General features: G+C 43.2%; 1 protein-coding gene across 1 annotated transcript; it reads right to left on the minus strand.

Annotated features, from left to right (window-relative positions):
* Positions 1-5021: 5021 nt before the first annotated feature.
* gpr184 (G protein-coupled receptor 184) lies at positions 5022-16498 on the minus strand. The gene is made up of 3 exons (XM_071359300.1): positions 16028-16498; positions 12148-12240; positions 5022-7387 (listed from the first exon to the last, which is right to left on the minus strand). The coding sequence occupies exon 3, from the start codon at positions 7344-7346 to the stop codon at positions 6339-6341; it is 1008 nt and encodes a 335-aa protein (XP_071215401.1). The 5' UTR covers positions 7347-7387; positions 12148-12240; positions 16028-16498; the 3' UTR covers positions 5022-6338.
* Positions 16499-21768: the final 5270 nt, after the last annotated feature.

The raw sequence follows: 21768 nt of genomic DNA on the forward strand, positions 1-21768 counted from the left end.
CCGCTATCATCCAGAAAGTGAGGTCAGTACAGGTGCATCAAAGCTGGGACCGAGAGACTGAAAAACAGTTTCTATCTCAAGGCCATCAGACTGTTAAATAGCCATCACTAGCCGACTACCGCCCGGCTACTCAACCCTGCACCTTAGAGGCCGCTTCCCTATGTACATAGACATGAAATCACTGGCCACTTTAATAACGGACCACTAGTCACTTTAATAATGTTTACATGCTGTAATCCATTACACTCCACTCCTGCTCATGGCTGGGTTTCCCGTCGCAATCCGTGGCAGTTGCAAGTCCTGCCACATCCGACAAGCATCAGTGCCGGCGTAGTAGATTTCGATCTTAGTCCGGTATTGACGCGTTGTCTGTTTAATGGCTCATCGGAGGTCGTAGTGGGATTTCTTGTAGCGTCCTTGAAAGCGGCAGCTCTATTCTTTAGCCTGTAATCCATGGCTTCTGGTTGGGATATGTATATACAGTCACTGTGGGGACGACGTTGTCGATGCACTTAGTAGTGAAGCCGGTGACTGATGTGGTAAACTCCTCAATGCCATCAGATGAATCCCGGAACATATTCCAGTTCTGTAGCTTATCATCCGCTTCATCGGACCACTTCCCAATTGGGCGCGTCACTGGTACTTCCTGTTTGAGTTTTTGCTTGTAGAGAGAGCTTTGTGTGTGTTTCCTTAGGGCTGTATGAAAATCCATATCGCCAAAGTATCGCGGAACATCAGTGTTCAAATTTTAGAAGTAATTTCCGATTGAGCCGACATATGCAGTGTTTACCGTGAATGCAGTCTCTGCGACCACGGGAACATTGCCTTTTAATTGTCAACCCTGTTACAAAACGGATCTTCAGTGCCACGGATTGAATAGAGCCCTTAAAGTTGATATCTGTATAAGGTGAAAGAGCGCCACTGTTCACCCCAGCGCCTTTGTTATTGTTTTTGTTTTGTTGATGAAATGAAAAGGGGGCATCCAGCATTGCGGTAAAAGGGACAAAAGAGTGTTCGATGTTTAAAGTAAACTTTGTTGTTGTAATATCGAAAACAGACATGGCAGTTTCACCAACTACAAATATCATTTTCAATCGGCCTACTGTATTCTCCTTTTCTTTACACCTATACTCCAACGTTTCAATTTCCTCCCGTGTTAAAAACACTTCTAATTTTCACTATAACACACATTGGAACACCAACTGTGAGAGTGGTGTGGCAGGGAATCTATCAGTTGTTACTGGTATGTTCATAGTAGCTGCTCCATACCACATTTAGCAGTAATGGAAGATGTGGCACTGAGAGACAATAGATTCGCTTTTAGCTTGGATCTGAAGTACTCATCTTTTGTGATTTCTGTTTTCTATTTTCTCCTCCTCTAAGAGCTTAGTGCTTCGTTGTATCTCACACGGGATCCGTGTGGGGTACAATATATCAATGTTTAAGGGAGCTTGTCATTGATAGTACCAACACACACTGTAAGACCATGATGTTCTTCAGTCACAGGGTGAGGGAACGTTTTCCACATTCGTAGCTGAAAGCAAATGCCTTGCTGTGCTTTCTTCCTGTAGTGCAGCAATAAGATGTCATTGTTTTTACAAGGGTTGAAACATTTGTGGAACATCCCTGCTTTTCCAGCAATCCTGGTAGGAGGATTTATTTATTGAAAGTTCCACAAATTTTGCAACCCTAATATTTCACACAGATCTGTGTGAAGTGAATGGGACAAGTGTGTAGGCTTCAAGGAGAGCTGCGGAGATCCTCGGATGAACATGATCAACAGTGTGTATACAGGTGTGTATGCAAGCCATAGTTGATATGAGAAGACTTGAGGATACGTAAGGGGGCGAGTGTCTTCAAGCATACAGGCGCGCACACACACAAAACATGCATATCAGGGAGATTATCATAACTGTTTGTTCCACAGTGCCTAGCCCTTGATAGTGTTTTTCAAACTGCTCATTGGTCAAGTGTTTTCTATACATACAGCCATTTTATGTAGCATTATCATATACAAGCTTCAGCTGCCTTAGTCTCTCGTGGACAGATGAAATGGCGAGAATCTTTCAAGGCTCACATAGAATGATGTGATTACAAGCAGTAGCTCCTGGTTTTGGGTTTTCATCATTGATTATTTGGACTAATCACAATTAGGTGGTACGGTCTGCCCAAAGTCAAAATTGGCTATATCGTAAAAATTCATTTTTTGCCATGATAAACACAGGTTAAATTAGCAGAAGGGAGGGGTTTGGCCTAGAGTTTCCATTTGCTAGGGAGAAGACTTCACTTCCTCCATTTGCACAAAGGTAATCACAATTGTTAATGGAGTTTCCCCCCAGAAGTGAAACAGTAAATTACAAACTTTCGCAAGATCATTTTTACTTCTGGGTAACCCAGAAAGGGTTAAAGTCACATACTCATTTGTTAGCATCATTTTACATCTATCACAGGTTGAAAACTCCATACATCTAGGCCATTTCTGATGGAGTGCTATAGAGCTGCAGTAATTGATTATAAAATAACATTATATTGCTACAGTTCATGCATAATTTAGCACATTGCTTTCACAAATGGTACACATGGAAATAAGGGTTTAGGTAATCTAATACTCTTCCATAATTTGATGAGATCTATCAAGGACCCTTAGACAGAGGAAATTGGTTTTCAATGAGGCGCTGTCTTTATAAAGATCCTAGAATTACATTTTGTGTTTGAAAACAAAACTCACTAATGCAACATACATAATTCATACATACATAATAGTAGTTTCCCGGACGCAGCTTAACAAACCGAGCAAGCAGAAACCGGACCACTCCAATGGCCTTTTGAGAAATAGGACCTCGTTTACTATCTTGAATTAGTTGTATTTCTGAAGAATGTTCAGTCTCCAAAAATAACACTGTCTGCATATCTTTCCTTGGCATCATGTTCAACAAGGCTCTGGCACTGAGACAGACCAAAAGTCATTCAGGGAGGTAAAGAGAGGAAATTACAATGGAAATTACTATTTTTTTGCTCTGTGAAACTACCTTATCGTTATCTCTAAGAGAAGGGGGCCTCCTTCTGTAAACAGGCTGTTCCCAGCCCTCATGAAACCAATTCAATATGACAGATAAATCTGTGCTTTTCAGCGCGTCTCATTTCAAGAGTTTGGTCCCCGTGAGCAGCTCAGAATCAGAGCAAGCATTCACGTCGTAGCCCACTGTTCCCACCAGTAAAATGCCAACCACTCAGCCTGCTACCGTATCGACGGGCACAGTGGGAGCTTTATTGACAAGCAGCATGCTATCATGTGAATCATTAAACACCAATCCACACATAGCAAGATAACCTGCCATTTGAATGCTGTCTCTCTTTAAAACTCTCTCCACTGTCAGCGCTAAGGAAGGTCACAGAAATGCTTGCCACCGAGAAGCGATTATTGAACCCTCCTTTTGGTGACAAAGAATGTGGCGGCCGATTGTGTTCCAAAATCATTTGAGTCTGGACTCTGTCTGGAACCTGGCCGTTCCTGTCAGATTTAGCTAAAACTCTTCTCTTCTCAGCTCTTATCATCTGATCGGCACTGAGCAGATAGAACGAACGTCACTACATCTCATTTTCATTCATGCAAACACCGTTATATTGGATTGTAGTAAATTATTTCATTACAAACTTTCCTTCTCACCGCTGGTTATTGGATTTGCTCCATGAGACCTACTGATATTGGCTTATGACCGTTTTCTTCCAGATAATCAAGCAGCACTGATATGACCTTGTTTGGGAGGGATGTTCAAATAAACGGTTTCGAAAGCCGTGGATAATTGTCCATCCCTCTCTGTAACTGCAGCAACAGAGACAAAACATTGCTGGCCGTTATAATTATGGCATGTGGGGCGGTCTGTGTTACCGTCTACTGATTATGGACTGTGTGGCTGTTTTAATTACGGCTCATTTTACGTTATGTTAGCTGTCAGCGAGGCTGGATCGGAGCCGTGCCCTCTGTGAGCCATATCGTCTCCCGAGTCTTCTGTTCGGCTTTCCTCATCAGCACCAGAGAGCTCTTATCCAGAATGTAAGGATCAAAGGGACCATCACTAGGATAGGAACCATGAGCCCCACAAATACCCCAACCCCCACCCGGAAACAGAGGGACTACAGTAAGTCCCATCCCCACAGCTGCATCAATCATTCAATCAAATGTATTTATAAAGCCCTTCTTACATCAGCTGATGTCACAAAGTGCTGTACAGAAACCCAGCCTAAAACCCCAAACAGCAAGCAATGCAGGTGTAGAAGCACGGTGGCTAGGAAAAACTCCCTAGAAAGGCCAGAACCTAGGAAGAAACCTAGAGAGGAACCAGGCTATGAGGGGTGGCCAGTCCTTTTCTGGCTGTGCCGGGTGGAGATTACAACAGAACATGGCCAAGATGTTCAAATGTTCATAGATGACCAGCAGGGTCAAATAATAATAATCACAGTGATTGTCGAGGGTGCAACAGGTCAGCACCTCAGGAGTAAATGTCAGTTGGCTTTTCATAGCGGATCATTCAGAGTATCTCTACCGCTCCTGCTGTCACTAGAGAGTTGAAAACAGCAGGTCTGGGACAGGTAGCACGTCCGGTGAACAGGTCAGGGTTCCATAGCTGCAGGCAGAACAGTTGAAAATGGAGCAGCAGCACAGCCAGGTGAACTGGGGACAGCAAGGAGTCATCAGGCCAGGTAGTCCTGAGGCATGGTCCTAGGGCTTAGGTCCTCCGAGAGAGAGAAAGAAAGAAAGAGAGAAAGAGAGAGAGAATTAGAGACAGCATACTTACATTCACACAGGACACCGGATAAGACAGGAGAAATACTCCAGATATAACAGACTGATCCTAGCCACCCGACACAAAAACTACTGCAGTATAAATACTGGCTGCTGAGACATTACGGGTCGGGAGACACTGTGGCCCCATCCGACGATACCCCAGGACAGGGCCAAACAGGCAGCATATAGCCCCACCCACTTGCCAAAGCACAGCCCCCACACCACTAGAGGGATATCTTCAACCACCAACTTACCATCCTGAGACAAGGCCGAGTATAGCCCACAAAGATCTCCGCCACGGCACAACCCGAGGGGGGGCGCCAACCGACATAAATCAGCATCACACTCCTTAATTAAAGCAAGGGTCTACAGTGATCTCTCATGTTCAAACATTTGTTAAAGAGCTGTACTGACTAAGTGTCTAAATTGATGAGGCAGTTCATTTTTTTCCAGCGCTGGATTTTTGTTCTCTTATTTTTATATTTTACCTTGATGGACTGAGAGGGGAACTGATTTGTCCGATAATGGAATTGTACATGGAAACGTAAGAACAAATATACACATTTGGGTAGCTTCCTTTTATGTTTATTGGGTGAACATTTGTACAACATGTCTTCAATGTCCAGTACTGTATTTTCTGTGATTTAACACCCGTATTGTATATTACATAGTTTTTAGTTTTGGATATACAGTATATGAAATTGACAAATGTTCTTCTGATTCATGTCAGTCCACAAACAGGCAAATTAGAACAAGAAGGTTAATTTGTAAACCAAGCACATATCAATACAAACCTGTGGCAGGCCTGAAGAGATTCAAGGGCCCTTCAAGCGGAGCAATCCTGCAACATAAAGCCAGAACAGACAGCCTTTGAAAGGATTTTCCATACCAATGAGGACAGGCATTAATAGAAAGCTCCAATTAAAGAACACAATACCCATCCTCATCACCAAGCAGAATGTTAGAAGAACTTCACAAAGGCTTTTCTTTGAACATTTTAAAGACAACCTGATTGACTGATTGTCCATGAAAGTGGGTTGATATGAAAGAACATGTTATTGAAGTCACACAGAACAAACATGCCGTCCAATTTACAATGTGCACGGAAGGGATTTACTGCAATAGATGAAGGGCATAAATACAACAAACTGTAACTGTATTCAGTTACGTTACCAGCAAAGATATAGTAATCAGATTACCGATACCCTTGAAAAACATGATTACTTAGATTACTTTTAAATTCAGACACCTTATGACAGCATTCTGTTTTCTCAGTGACATTCAATTCAGCATTGGAAAAAGCATCCGTTTGTTCCACCTGAGCGAGTCAGAGACCACTATGATGACACACCAAATGCATTGGATGGATCTTTTTTGTCTTCTTCTAATGCCTCTTAAAGGGAAGGCAATCCAAAAGTAACTGAAAGTGAGTTTGGGTAATCCAAAAGTTACGTTACTGATTACAATTTTGGACAGGCAACTAGTAACTGTAATTGATTACATTTAGAAAGTAACCTGCCCAACCTTCTACACAAACACACACAGTATGTAATCAGATCAGACTTGTAATATGTGTGTTCCATGGTTCAGTGGAGAGGGGACTCTCTCTCTCCCTCTGACCCTGTCTGTTCCCACAGAAGCACAGTCTCATGTCCTCCCTCACCCCGTTACTGACCAGCACATACAGCACTGGGTCCACCACACTGTTCAGGCTGGATAGGGCCAGCGTAAACGAGAAAGGGAAGTGCATTTTCTGCTCAAACTGACAGTACATCTTTTCGTCCATGTGGTAATAGTAGTAGGCCAGGGAGCGGGTCAGCAGGAGGAGGTGGTAGGGGGCGAAGCACACAGAGAAAATCCCGATCACCCCGAAGGACAGCAGCCGTACCTTCCTCTTAGCCTCCTCCCCCAGCCCCTCGCTCTGCTTCACCTGGCCCAGGATCCTCCAGTAACACAGCCCCAGCACCAGCAAGGGCAGCAGGAAGCCGATGCCCACCCGCAGCAGGTTGAACAGGGCCACGGGCTGCGGCATGGGGTAGGTCTCGTAGCAGCGGTCCTGCGCGTCGTCGTGGGCGTCCTGCAGGTTGTCTTTGAACAGCACCAGGCCGTGTCCGGACATGACAGTCACGCAAACGACCAGACAAAGCACCCAGGCGTAGCGCACGCTGCGAAAGGCTTTGGTCCTTAGGGGGTAGGTGACGGCCAGGCAGCGGTCCACAGAGATGCAGCACAGCAGGTAGATGCTAAGGTACATGTTGGAGTAGTAGAAGAAGCCGGCCACGCTGCAGGAGAGGCTGCCCAGGCTCCAGTGGTGGTCCCGGTGGTAGTAGTTGATCCAGAGAGGCATGGTAAAGATATAGAGTAGGTCAGACAGGGACAGGTTGAGCAGGAATACCCCCAGGGCGTTCTGGCTGCGGACCTGCTGGACGATGGGGCCAAGGGTCAATAGGTTAAAGGCCAAGCCCAGGATAAAGGCCAGGATGTAGATGCCCATCAAGAAGTCACTGATAGGGCTATTCGAGATTGTCACGCAAGTCAAGTTGAAGTTTGTTTTATCCATCTGTTCCTCTATCTTTGTTCAGGTCCAAACTGGAGTAGTTCCTGAAAAGACAAACAAATCAAATCAAATCCAAATCAAATCAAATGTGCTGAATACAACAGGTATAGAGGTCCTGGATGGCAGGAAGCTTCACCTTACAGTGAAATGCTTACTTACGAGCCCCTAACCAACAATGCAGTTTAAAAAAAATATGGATAAGAATAAGAAATAAAAGTAACAAGTAATTAAAGAGCAGCAGTAAAATAACAATAGCGGAGTATATACAGGGGGGTACCGGTACAAATTCAATGTCCGGTGGCACCGGTTAGTTGAGGTAATATGTACATGTTGGTAGAGTTATTAAAGTGACTATGCATAGATGATAACAACAGAGAGTAGCAGTGGTGTAAAAGAGGGGGTGGGGCAATGCAAATAGTCTGTGTAGCCATTTGATTAGGTGTCTTATGGCTTGGGGTAGAAACTGTTTAGAAGCCTCTTGGACCTAGACTTGACGCTCCGGTACCGCTTGACGTGTGGTAGCAGAGAGGACAGTCTATGACTAGGGCGGCTGGAGTTTAACATTTTTTTATGGTCTTCCTCTGACACCGCCTGGTATAGAGATCCTGGGTGGCAGGAAGCTTGGCCCCAGTGATGTACTAGGCCGTTCACATTACCCTCTGTAGCGCCTTGTGGTCGGAGGCCGAGCAGTTGCCATACCAGGCAGTGATGCAACCCGTCAGGATGCTCTCGATGGTGCAGCTGTAGAACCTTTTGAGGATCTGAGGACCCATGCCAAATCTTTTCAGTCTCCTGAAGGGGGATAGGTTTTGTCATGCTCTCTTCACGACTGTCTTGGTGTGCTTGGACCATGTTAGTTTGCTGGTGATGTGGACACCAAGGAACTAGAAGCTCTCAACCTGCTCCACTGCAGCCCCGTCGATGAGAATGGGTGCATGCTCGGCCCTCTTTTTCCTGTAGTCCACAATCATCTCCTTTGTCTTGACCATGTTGAGGGAGAGGTTGTTGTCCTGGCACCACACGGCCAGGTCTCTGACCTCCTCCCTTTGGCTGTCTCGTCGTTGTCGGTGATCAGGTCTACCACTGTTGTCTCATCGGCAAACTTAATGATGTTGTTGGAGTCGTGCCTGGCCGTGCAGTCATGAGTGAACAGGGAGTACAGGAGGGGACTGAGCACGCACCCCTGAGGGGCCCCCGTTTTGAGGATCAGCGTGGCGGATGTGTTGTTACCTACCCTTACCACCTGGGGGCAGCCCGTCCGCAAGTCCAGGATCCAGCTGTAGAGGGAGGTGTTTAGTCCCAGGGTCCTTATTTTTGAGCTTTGAGAACACTATGGTGTTGAACGCTGAGCTGTAGTCAATGAATAGCATTCTCACACAGGTGTTCCTTTTGTCCAGGTGGGAAAGGGCAGTGTGGAGTGCAATAGAGATTGCATCATCTGTGGATCTGTTTGGGCGGTATGCAAATTGCAGTGGGTCTAGGGTTTCTGGGACAATGGTGTTGATGTGAGCCATGATCTGCCTTTCAAAGCGCTTCATGGCTCCAGATGTGAGTGCTACGGGCCAGTAGTCATTTAGGCAGGTTACCTTAGTGTTCTTGGGCACAGGGACTATGGTTGTCTGCTTGAAACATGTATATTTTGTATGTTATTAGTGTAAAATAAAATATAGTTTGAATCGCTTGTGATGTATGAACCCTGATCAGAAAAGCTTGATTTTCACCTGTGTTAAAAATCAAGTTTCAGTAGTCTTTGCCCAAATTTTTTTTTTTACATTTATTTAACCAGGAAAGTTGTATTTAGACACAGTCTTGAGTCATAAATGAGACAGCCTAGTCTGTCTTTCCTAGAACTTCCTGTTGTCTCATTTAGTCGAAAGTTACTCACATAGGGCTCTACTCAATCCGCATTGCGGAAGTTCAGCTTTACAGCTTGATTGAAATTCAAAGGCAATGGTCCCGCTTTAGCGGAGACTGCATTCACAGTAAACACTGCATACGTCGGCTCATTCGGAAATGGCCTTTACATTTCTATCGCGGAATCTGTAACACGTCAGCTTTACAGATTGAATAGAGCCCATAAAGTGTATCATAGAGACACATACAGTGCCTTCGGAAAGTATTCAGACCCCTTCACATTTTCCACATTTTGATATGTTACAGCCTTATTCTAAAATGTATAAAAAAGTTTTTGTCCTTCATCAATCTGCACACAATACCACATAAGGACAAAGCAAAAACTTTTTTTTATTTTTAAATATCACATTTACAGAAGTATTCAGACCCTTTACTCAGTACTTTGTTGAAGCACCTTTGGCAACGATTACAGCCTTGAGTCTTTTTTGGGTATGACGCTACAAGTTTGGCACACCTGTATTAGGGGAGTTTCCCCATTCTTCTCTGCAGATCTTCTCAAGCCCTGCCATGATGGATGGGTAACATCGCAGCACAGCTATTTTCAGGTCTCGCCAGAGATGTTTGATCGAGTTCAAGTTCGGGCACTGACTGGGCCACTCAAGGACATTCAGAGACTTGTCCCGAAGCCACTCCTGCGTTGTCTTGGCTGTGTGATTAGGGTCGTTGTCCTGTTGGAAGGTGAACTTTCGCCCCAGTCTGCGATCCTGTGCGGTCCGGAGCAGGTTTTCATCAAGGATCTCTCTGTACTTTGCTCCGTTCGTCTTTCCCTCGATCCTGACTAGTCTCCCACATCCCCACAGCATGATGCTGCCACCACCATGCTTCACCGTAGGGATAGTATTGGCCAGGTGATGAGCGGTGCCTGGTTTCCTCCAGGCGTGTCGCTTGGCATTCAGGCCAGAGTTCAATCTTGATTTCATCAGACCAGAGATTCTTTTTTCTCATGGTCTGAGAGTCCTTTAGGTACCTTTTGGTAAACTCCAAGCAGGCTGTCATGTGTCTTTTACTGAGGAGTGGCTTCCTTCTGGCCACTCTACTATAAAGGCCTTTTTGGTGGAGTGCAGCAGAGATGGTTGTCCTTTTGGAAGTTTCTCCCATCTCCACGGAGGAACTCTGGAGCTTTGTCACAGTGACCAACGGGTTTTTGGTCACATCCCTGACCAAGGCCCTTCTCCCCTGGTTGCTCAATTTGGCCAGGATGTCAGCTCTATGAAGAGTCTTGGTGGTTCCAAACTTCTTCCATTTAAGAATGATGGAGGCCAATGTGTTCTTGGGGACCTTCAATGCTGCTGGTATTTTTTGGTACCCTTCCCCAGATCTGTGCCTCGACACAATCCTCTACGGACAATTCCTTAGACCTCATGGCTTGGTTTTTGCTCTGACATGCACTGTCAACTGTGGGACCTTATATAGACAGGTGTGTGCCTTTCCAAATCATGTCCAATCAATTGAATTTACCACAGGTGGACTCCAATCAAGTTGTAGAAACATCTCAAGGATGATCAATGGACACAGAATGCAGCTAAGCTCAATTTCAACTCTCATAGCAAAGGGTCTGAAAACTTATGTAAGTAAGTTATTTCTGTTTCTTTTGCAAACATTTCTAAAAACCTGTTTTCACTTTGTCATTGTGGGGTATTGTGTGTAGATTGATGAGGAAAAAACTTATTTAATCAGTTTTAGAATAAGTCTGTAACGTAACAAAATGTGGAAAAAGTGAAGGGGTCTGAATACTTTCCAAATGCACTGTATAAATAGACACAATACTGTATAACACATATCAGTTGAACTCATCCCTCAAAAGATGGCGTCCTCTTACTCACAATCATTACTCACAATCATTTTTTTTATATATCCCAGTATCCAGCTCATCACATTTTGCTCCAACCCATTTCATTGACAAAATTGTTTATGTGTCAAAAAGATAAAACCCTTTGGCTATCCACTCTGACACAGTCAAAAATGTAACATACTATTTGAGCTTGATAATGGGATCTGGATGGAAAATATGAGTCTACCCTTCAAGAGTGGGCCTCTGCGGTTTAGTCATGGTCTCACAGATATCGATTTGAGCCTTATTGCAGTGGAACTGGCTAACTCCAAATTGCCTGTGAAACCATCTCTCCACTTTTAAATACTTTGTGTGAAAAGCTTCACCAATTTCAGGATTTGTGACCTATATTGTCTGACCCCCTCTGTGTATGATAGCAGTTACTGTCATTGGGTTCAGGACCTTATGATTGGACAAAAATGTGTCATGGAAATATTGGCTTCCTCCTCCTAACGGGTTTATATTACCTTATGTTAATGCCGCTGTCCAGTAATTGCATCAACATTTCCCATGGTTATTGTTCTGCATGGTTTCAAACTGGCTGACTATCTGCCACAGCACAGATTGTGATTCGTGGGAGAGCATTTGCACTTCATTGTGACGTTCGATGTGCCAGAGCCAGGCCCTGGGATTGGATTAACCAGATATTTTGGAGGCAATAAGACTGACAGCAGGACAGTTCGTAGCTTTAATGCTTATTTAAACACTTTAGTGAAATGCAAGGAAGGACATAGTTCTATAAAAGGTCACAGGGGTGCTACGATCATAGCGGGAAGAAAATATGTCCTGCGGCAGTAACTTTATCAGTCATTGGTGATGACATTGGGACTGGTACTACACACTGATAATCAGATCTAAGTTTCTGTTCAAGCTTGCTCCTGAAATAGACATGCAGGTCTGACGATCACATGACACAAACATCACTATTCCAATCTAAATCCCAATTAGATTCTGGGAAACATGGCAGCAATTAATAGGATGGACATCTATGTTCCTTTCACTACACCACATACACCAAAATGTGTATTTAGATGATTAGTAGCGCAATCACATAATTACCTTCTCAGCTCTCTGGTGGAGTAATACAAAGTCTTCTTTTGAATTATTGCACTAAAAGGTGTTGATTGGCTCGAATTGGAGAAAGGCCGAGTTCTGAAAGATAAAACAGGAAATCATTAAAAAAAGAAAAAATGTACGTGGCTGAGAAGATGACGTTGCTATGTTTCCATCCTCATCCCACACTCAGGCTTTGTTGTTGTCAGTGTGCAGAAACAGAAGGCCCTTAATGGTATAAGTGGATGATAATACATTGGCATGAATTGGCATGTGATGTAAATGTGCTCTAAGGTATATAATTGGTATGTAATCCAGACTGATCAAGCACTCATTCCTATTCCGTGGGTTAATGCTCATGATATGGATCTTAAAAGGGTAATTCTATGGGTGATCCACAGATCTGTCATTAATCTAGGTTCTCACCATGTGGATGACGGCAAATAGCCTACTTGAGGTGAGGCGAAAATGATTAGTAGTTCATTTTGCAGCCAATAAGAATGAGCGTTGACTATGTGACGATCTGCACATTTTCCTTTGTATTGTTACCACTGTGAATTGGGCAACCTTAGCACTGTACTTTGGTTTGTTGAAAGATGACAGATCATAACGTGCTAACCATTAATCAGAACATTCTGCTATGCTGGTGCAATCACTGTGTAATTTAGAAACATCTTTCACTTTCAGAGACATTGATGGAATAATCATTGCGTTAGTTGAACATTTTGCGCCCGTGACAACGTTCATCAGAAAAAGTGAAAAGGCTGAACGTAGGTGTCGGTGGCATAACGACAGCTTGAGTTGTGAGTAACCGTGGTATTCCCCTCTTAGTAACAAGGAAATAAAGGTCTAGATGGTCTGGTCTAATAAAGGTCTAATCTGGTCTAGATTACTAATGTTCCGTTGACTCTTAACCAACAATAAATTCATAACTGCTGATACAAATCTTTCCAAATACTGACACGACACCACAAACTACAGTGCATAATGCTGTATCTGTGTGACCACTGTGGGTGCGTTCTTGATAACTCCGCTATTGTGGTTCCGTTCGCTCTAACACAGACTCATTTCCCCTTTCTTAAAAAAAAACCCAACTCTGTTTATACTTTTTTTTTTAAACGAATGTGCAGAATACCTGTCCAAACGTACAGTTGAAGTCGGACGTTTACATACACTTAGGTTAGACCCATTAAAACTCGTTTTTCAACCACTCAACAAATTTATTTTTAACAAAGTTACGTTTTGGCAAGCCGGTTAGGACATCTACTGTGTGCATGACGCAAGTAATTTTTCCAACAATTGTTTACAGACAGATTACTTCACCTATAATTCACTGTATCACAATTCCAGTGGGTCAGAAGTTTACATACACTAATTTGACTGTGCCTTTAAACAGCTTGGAAAGTTACAGAAAATTATGTAATGGCTTTAGAAGCTTCTGATAGGCTAATTGACATCATTTGAGTCAATTGGAGGTGTACCTGTGGATGTATTTCAAGGCCTACCTTCAAACTCAGTGCCTCTTTGCTTGACATCATGGGAAAATCAAAAGAAATCAGCCAAGACCTCAGAAAAATAATTGTAGACCTCCACAAGTCTGGTTCATCCTTGGGAGCAATTTCCAAACGCCTGAAGTTACCACGTTCATCTGTACAAGCAATAGTACGCAAATATAAACACCATGGGAGCATGCAGCTGTCATACCGCTCAGGAAGGAGACGCGTTCTGTCTCCTAGAGATGAACGTACTTTGGTGCGAAAAGTGTAAATCAATCCCAGAACAACAGCAAAGGACCATGTGAAGATGCTGGAGGAAACAGGTACAAAAGTATCTATATCCACAGTAAAACGAGTCCTATATCGACATAACCTGAAAGGCTGCTCAGCAAGGAAGAAGCCACTGCTCCAAAACCGCCATAAAAAAGCCAGACTACGGTTTGCAACTGCACATGGGTACAAATATCGTACTTTTTGTACAAATGTCCTCTGGTCTGATGAAACAAAAATAGAACTGTTTGGCCATAATGACCATCGTTATGTTTGGAGGAAAAAGAGGGAGGCTTGCAAGCCAAAGAACACCATCCCAACCGTGAAGCATGGGGGTGGCAGCATCATGTTGTGGGGGTGCTTTGCTGCAGGAGGGACTGGTGCACTTCACAAAATAGATGGCATTATGAGGAGAGAAAATTATGTGGATATATTGAAGCAACATCTTAAGACATCAGTCAGGAAGTTAAAGCTTGGTCGCAAGTCGGTCTTCCTAATGGACAATGACGCCAAACATACTTCTAAAGTTGTGGCAAAATGGCTTAAGGACAACAAAGTCAAGGTATTGGAGTGGCCATCACAAAGCCCTGATCTCAATCCAATAGAAAATTTGTGGGCAGAACTGAAAAAGCGTGTGTGAGCAAGAAGGCCTACAAACCTGACTCAGTTACACCAGCTCTGTCAGGAGGAATGGGACAAAATTCACCCAACTTATTGCGGGAATCTTGTGGAAGGCTACCCAAAACGTTTGACCCAAGTTAAACAATTTAAAGGCAATGCTACCAAATACTAATTGAGTGTATGTAAACTTCTGACCCACTGGGAATGTGATAAACGTTTAAATAAATAATTCTCTCTACTATTATTCTGACTTTTCACATTCTTAAAATAAAGTGGTGATCCTAACTGACTTAAGACAGGGAATTCTTACTCGGATTAAATGTCAGGAATTGTGAAAAACTGAGTTTAAATGTATTTGGCTAAGGTGTATGTAAACTTCAACTGTACATTCCAGTACATTACTGGAGAACACTGTAGGTCTACTTTCTCAGACAAGTTTTGTTATCTCATGTTTGACCTGAAGAATGCACTTTTTCTGTCCTGTCTGATTAATAAAGCATCATGAATATTCGTGTAGCAGGCTACCCTTCATAAGACTGCAACTCTACATGCTACCTGCCTTGCGTTCTCTCCCACAGGATTCTCTGTCTGTCAGGTTTGCACACCATCTTGATTAACTCCCTGAGATTGTGGGTTTTGTTTAGTCCTTGTGTTGTCCGTATTCTATTAACGTCAAATGAACCTCGCTTAGCAATTAGAAGTCCATTTGACTGACACTACATGTAATATCTACTCACTGAAGCCATCCTTACTAGCCCTCTCCAGACCGCTTCTATTGTGGATTTAACTCCATTACATCTGTCCAGCAGTATGTTAATGTTCTTTTAGCCAAACGCACAGGGAGGGGACTCTCAGACGTACAGTGACAGCTAGACGAAAGATCTCCCAGGTCACGGATAGTCTCGTGTCCCAACGGTCTCAAAGCGTAACTCGTTTACATCCTTGAAAATGTCCACTTTTTTCTCAATCAGCAGACAGTCCTCCTCCACATTTCCACAGTTCTCAGAATCAACCCTCTGTTTTGCCCTTTAAGCAATTTGGGAGCAATTTGCATGTTTTCGAACGTCGAATCAGTTACTGGCTTCATTCCCAGACCTCTTTAGTCTAATAATTTAGTAAGACTGACTCACACTGCTACAGGTTTCCTTTTACCACTGTCATCCTGATCCAGAGCAACAGGGGAAATTGTGTGTCGGGGGGGAAGGGGAGTTATTTTAGAACGGAATTATCTTGTCAGCGCAATGTTTAGGTAGCATATTTAGGAAGCACAGACGTGCATCTGTGAAGAGATTGAACTGAGACCTCAAGGACTCTCAATCAATTTGAGACAATATGTGTATGTCTTATCTTCTAAAACATACAGTGATACTCTGTGTACTAACTTTCAGAGAGTGCCTGAACTCCATCCGAAAGGAAAAAAGTGGACAAAAGCGCTATCATTCTTTCATCTACACTTTTGACCACTTCTGAGTCCTGACCACCGTTTTAGAAGACCTCACCTGTCAGTTGTGGGACTTAGCTTGTTGCCGACAATGGTTCTCCAAAGTGGGTCACGAACTTCTGTCTCCTTCAGTAACCCTCAGGCACAGGAGATTTCCATTCAGACAGCCTGAGGGGAGGCTTCAGAACCTTTGAGTTACTGCCAGACCATTAGAGTCCCACATGATGACAGGAAGAGAGCTGCGACCACTCCAGAAGACAACCGACAGACCGATGTTTTCAACCCAGGACACGTCCTCCGTGATGGGGAAATGCCAACCATTAGCAGTCAGTCCACTCACTGAAGTCAAGATGTCAGACCGACAGCCATGCACGAGAAAGACAGAGAGAGAATAAGCCAGACACGAGAGGGGAAGAGACGAGTGATGTTTAGGGGAGGAGGGAGGGAGTTTTCTTCAGCATACACATGCATTTGAGAAGTAGTTACTTCAGGGCGGAGGTAGAGACCAGGCTAGACACTTCTCACACACTACCTCCCCAGCACCTCCAGATGGATTGTTCAGACTGAAACTTACAACTTGACAGGCAGTCAGGCTGACCACAATGGTAGTTTCCTCCACAAGACACAAAAAAGACAGCAGCAACAGATATTATTGACTCACAGGCAATGTGAGTCAATAACACAATGGTTTAAAATTATCTTTAGATGTGACTAATGGGCTATTCCTGTGGCGTGGAAATCTGATACACATGTCAACCGGACTGAAACCATCAGTGAAAATTCTAAAATGATCCATCACGGGTCAGGTCATCTCTAACGTCATCTCCGTACCTAAAGTAAATCACATCTGGAGATTACGTGACTTGGACGGCATCTGCCTATTAATACAGGAGGGGAATATGTTTATCACAGTCACAATTCAACTGAGAATGGGAAGCGAATATCCTTTATAAACGGACTCTCCCTACACTCTGTGTTAATATTTATCATCCCATCTTTGAATTTTGTCTTGTAATAACTCTCTCAATATGCACTCGAGGTTGAATGTGTCACAGCTGTTTCCAAAGTGATTTTTTTTTTGAGTGAACGTTGCTGCAGGGAAATGTACAGGAATGCATGTTGGTAACTGAGCAGATAGTGTACAATTGTCAGTGGTGATACGTTTCAGAGATGTGGTCAGAAATTAGAAGTTGGAGTTGGAGAGGAAAGTCTGTCCTGAAGTGAGGATGTGTTGTGCTCAACAGGGAGATGGAGAGATGAAACGAGAGACATGGGTTGGCAAAGTACGGGGTGGCAAAGCCGGACATGGCATGGACCCCCCAGACATGAACCCCAGTTTTGTTTCCCCATAAACATAACAAATGGTATATGAATTTTGCCAATGCAGCGTTGTCGGGCCTGCCAGTAGCGCAGACCCGGGATAGAGGCTATGCTGGGTGCGAGCTCATGATCTGAGGAGAGGGATGTAATAATGTAATGTTTAGTAGTTAAAATCCCAAAATGCATTGTGATTGGGCACCTAGCCATGTATTGTCATAAGGTACCATCTTCATTACCTTCATTTAGGAAACTCATTGGATTCCACCCAGGGCAGGGTAAAATTGACCGTTTTAATTGGCTAGCTAGTAGCTACTAGCTTCATTAGGTTTTGGTAGCAGTGAGCTGAATATTTATAGTTGGCTAATCAGCATGGATATTCGAAAATGGCTCGGCACTGCCAAGAGCAAAACGGAGGACCACCATGTCGATGCCAAGCTTACCGAGCAGCCCACTGAGCCTACCACCGAGGTTGAGGAGCCTTGCAGCAAATGTAATACCCGTCCATCGCGCATACTGCCTGCTGACCAACAAGATGGAGAGCCAGGGCCTAGCACCAGCTGCACAAGGGTAACATCACGACAAGCACCTGCACCGCCGTTTCCCCAGCCACTAGTAACTTGCACCTGACGACCTGTTGGATCTAACCAAAACTGAACCAGTGGAAGCAGAGTGTTTTGATTCTTGCAAAGTGAAGTCGCCACCACAGCCAGCAACAACAAATGGAACCCACTCAGTGTTCTTCAAAGATTCGGCGGGCCTTTGTCATCAATGCCGACTTGGCACTGAAACATGGGTTTGGATGAACATTTGGGACATCTACAGCAACGTGTGAAAAGTCCTTCTCCACTCTAAAGAGCTTGCTGAGTGATGTTACATCAATGAAAAGCCCAGCTTGTCCAGCTGACATTTGAACTGGACCTGACAAGTATATTTCGTCAGGAAGGAGAATGGAATCAGAGATTTCTCAAGAGGTTCAACACAGCATGGAGGAGGCAAAAACGTGTCTAAATGGTAAGCTACAACCTTTATGGCCTTATCCGCTGTGCCAGAAAGATTATTTCATTGGTTTTCCCTCATGTAAGCCTACTGGTTGTTTGGCAGATTTTTTTAATGTAATGTATAGTTTAGGCCTTTGCTTTTTACTTCAATGCATACTTTAGATGTATCTGTGATTTTCAATGTCATTGCTTGCTTTTGCGGGTCTAATTGCTATTTATAGATATACAGTTTTGCGTTATTCGACAGGCATAGGGACAACGACCAATGTAGCCTATTTGTTGCGCTCTGAGGGGATGCTCAAATTGGAAGTGGATTTTTTTAAAGTCCTCCTTTCATTGCGCTGACTGTCGGTAGCCTTCTGTCCATGGTCCTGAATCGATGGTGTTTTTCTTCAACGTCTGGTGCTTTCTTGTGTGCGACATGACAGCCAGCTGTTGTGTATATGGCTGCATTTCAGAGGCCTACATTTTTGGTACATTTTATGCGGGACCCATACCGTGTGTAGCCTACTGAAACAAGTGGGCAAACTTTCACTCTGTTCAGCATTACAAAGTCATTGTGTGATAGGCTACTGTAAAAGTGATGGCAATACTATGAAAACGGCTTACTTTTTCGGCACCCTCCCTGCTCTCTTGCTATGCCGTGTGTGTGTGTGTTGCGCTCAGAATGGGCATTTAGTCTTATTCCCTGCAGATTTAAATTAGCTACTGCCATGTAGGACATTTTAGATCAGCTATGACTATAGAATATGCACTTAGCTTGATTGAGTTTTCCTTCCTGAAACTCTCCCACACATAAAATATTGCGCCACAAATTCAACAGAAATGTAGCCTAAGGGCCTCCAGTGTGGCGCAGCAGTCTAAGGCACTGCATCACAGTGCTGGCTGTGTCACTACAGATCCTGGTTCAATTCCAGGCTTTGTCGCAGCCGGCCATGACCGGGAGGCCCATTAGACGGCGCACATTTGGCCCCGTGCTGTTAGGGGAGGGTTGGGCTGGCCGGGATGTCCTTGTTCAATCGTGCTCTAGCAACTGAGTGCATGCACGCTGACACAGTCGCCAGGTGTTTCCTCCGACACATTGGTGCGGCTGGCTTCCGGGTTAAACTGGCATTGTGTCAAGAAGCAGTGCTGCTTGGCGGGGTCATATTTTCGGAGGACACACGGCTCTCGACCTTCGCCTCTCCCGAGTCCATACGGGAGTTGCAACGATGGGACAAGACTACCAATTGGATACCACGAAATTGGGGAGAAAAAGCGGTACCGAAAAAATGTAGCCTATAGTTGTAATTTTTCAAGTTTAAGCTACGAAGCCTGTAAGAATCTTTGATAAGCTCCTACACAAACAACTTTATAAAAAATGTACAGTGCTGGATGTCATTGTGACATTATTCATCCATGGAACAACAAATATAAACCAAGCTGACGTGAAAGTGAAATAAATAATAATGTCAGTGAAGGGAAAATGGATGGGGCTGAAATTCCACTTAATGCATCAAGGCCATTCTATTGATTTACCATGGCTTCCTCTTGCCGGGAATATTCTAGTCCGGCTCTTTTAAATAACTCATGAGAGATTCTAGCCTTTTCTTATATCTCAGAGAGAGACCAAGCCAGCACTCACCTCTGTGCACCCATCCATCTTCTCCTACAGGAGTTTATAATAATGGGCTGATATCTCCCTGTTTAGGTCCAAGGAACGTACAGCCATGTTGATTAAAGACTTCATAATAAATGTTTCATTTATGTTGTTGACAACTATTTTGGTGAAGCAAGTGAACTTATAATGGAAAGACTTCAGTTTGAGGCACTATACTATGCAACAATAATGTTTAAGCATAAATTACATGTCCATGACCATATTTTTCCAGCTCAAAGAAAATATGGACACAAAATATAGCATAACATGGATACATGTTATACAGTAGCAGTTGCCAGGCACTAAAAAGGTTATGTATTGGATTTAGAGAAGATTATAAACATGGGCAAGTTATAATTATATCTAGTGGTGATGGATGTCATTGTGACATTATTCAACCATGGAACAATAAATATAACCAGTGATTGGTGAAGTTTTTTTTCAATATATATATATTTTTTGGGGGGTGGGCAAGACCACTGATGGTCTATAAAGTTACTTTTGATAGATTTAAACAAACAATATTGAAATCACCATGGTCACAACCATAAACTATCAACTCTAGATGAAAGGAAATCACTCAAAAACTTGCCACATCATCATGACTCATCACTTTGCTTCTTGAAAGTCCAATATCTTGACAACTTGACTGCTGAAATGCTAAAAATGTTTTGGCACTGTATCAACAGTGGACTAATGAAAAAAATACCTAATTACAGTTTGAGTGGATTTTTCCTTTAAGATAAGCTCCTGACTGGCTGGCTGATTTGAAATAAAATTTGATTTGATTTGAGATAGAACATGAATTTTGACTAAAAGCTAGCGACATTTTCAGTTTTCTTGCTGGGGAACTTAACAATACCGCAATTCCATAAAACATAAACTCCTTCAGATTTTTGTCTAACGTCAACTCCGTCAGAGTGCGGAAAGTTCTGATAGAATGGTTCAATTTTATTGTTAGAGGCAAAAATGTCAGTTTTGAGTGTATGTTGTCAACTGTCAGTGGCTTGTCAACTCCGTCACTGACGGCATCCACCTTGAGATCTTTTTGTCAATATTCAGAAAAAATTGGTTAATCACTGTTCTGCAACATATGCTTAAACTATTTGTAACGGCAGCCTTCCTCCTCTTCACGAGAAGAGAAGGTGTAGCAGGGATCGGACCAACACGCAGCGTAGCCAGTGCTCAACATGTTTAATAAAACGAAACTGTGAACACTTACAACATTACAAAATAACAAATGTGGCAAACCGATACAGCCCTATCTGGTGCAGAGAAACCACAAAGACAGGAAACAACCACCCACAATCCCCAACACAAAACAAGCCACCTAAATATGATTCCCAATCAGAGACAACACAAAACACCTGCATCTGATTGGGAACCATATTAGGCCAAACATAGAAACAGACAAACTAGACACACAACATAGAATGCCCACCCAGCTCACGTCCTGACCAACACTAAAACAAGCAAAACACACAAGAACTATGGTCAGAACGTGACACTATTGACATATTTGCTGTGCTAGATCTAAGGGATAATGTTTGCTTTAAAAATTTTGTTTCATGTTCTGAATCTAGAAAAACATGCCAAAATGCTAACAAAATTATCCCTGGAGCATTACAAAGCTCTCTGTCTCTCTCTCGAACTTTGGAGATGTGTATTACATACTTGAATTATCCAATGTTAAAACTAAACAATCAAGGCTTTTAAACACTTAAATCCAAAAATTAAATGCCTTTTAATGGTGTCTGATGTGTTCCTTTACATGGTGTGATAGCAGATACTTTCAAAATATATATTTAAAATGTTTAATATTAAATAAAGTTGGGATTGTCC

Source organism: Salvelinus alpinus, chromosome 22 (assembly GCF_045679555.1).
Source record: "Salvelinus alpinus chromosome 22, SLU_Salpinus.1, whole genome shotgun sequence".
In the NCBI taxonomy this organism is placed as follows: domain Eukaryota; kingdom Metazoa; phylum Chordata; class Actinopteri; order Salmoniformes; family Salmonidae; genus Salvelinus; species Salvelinus alpinus.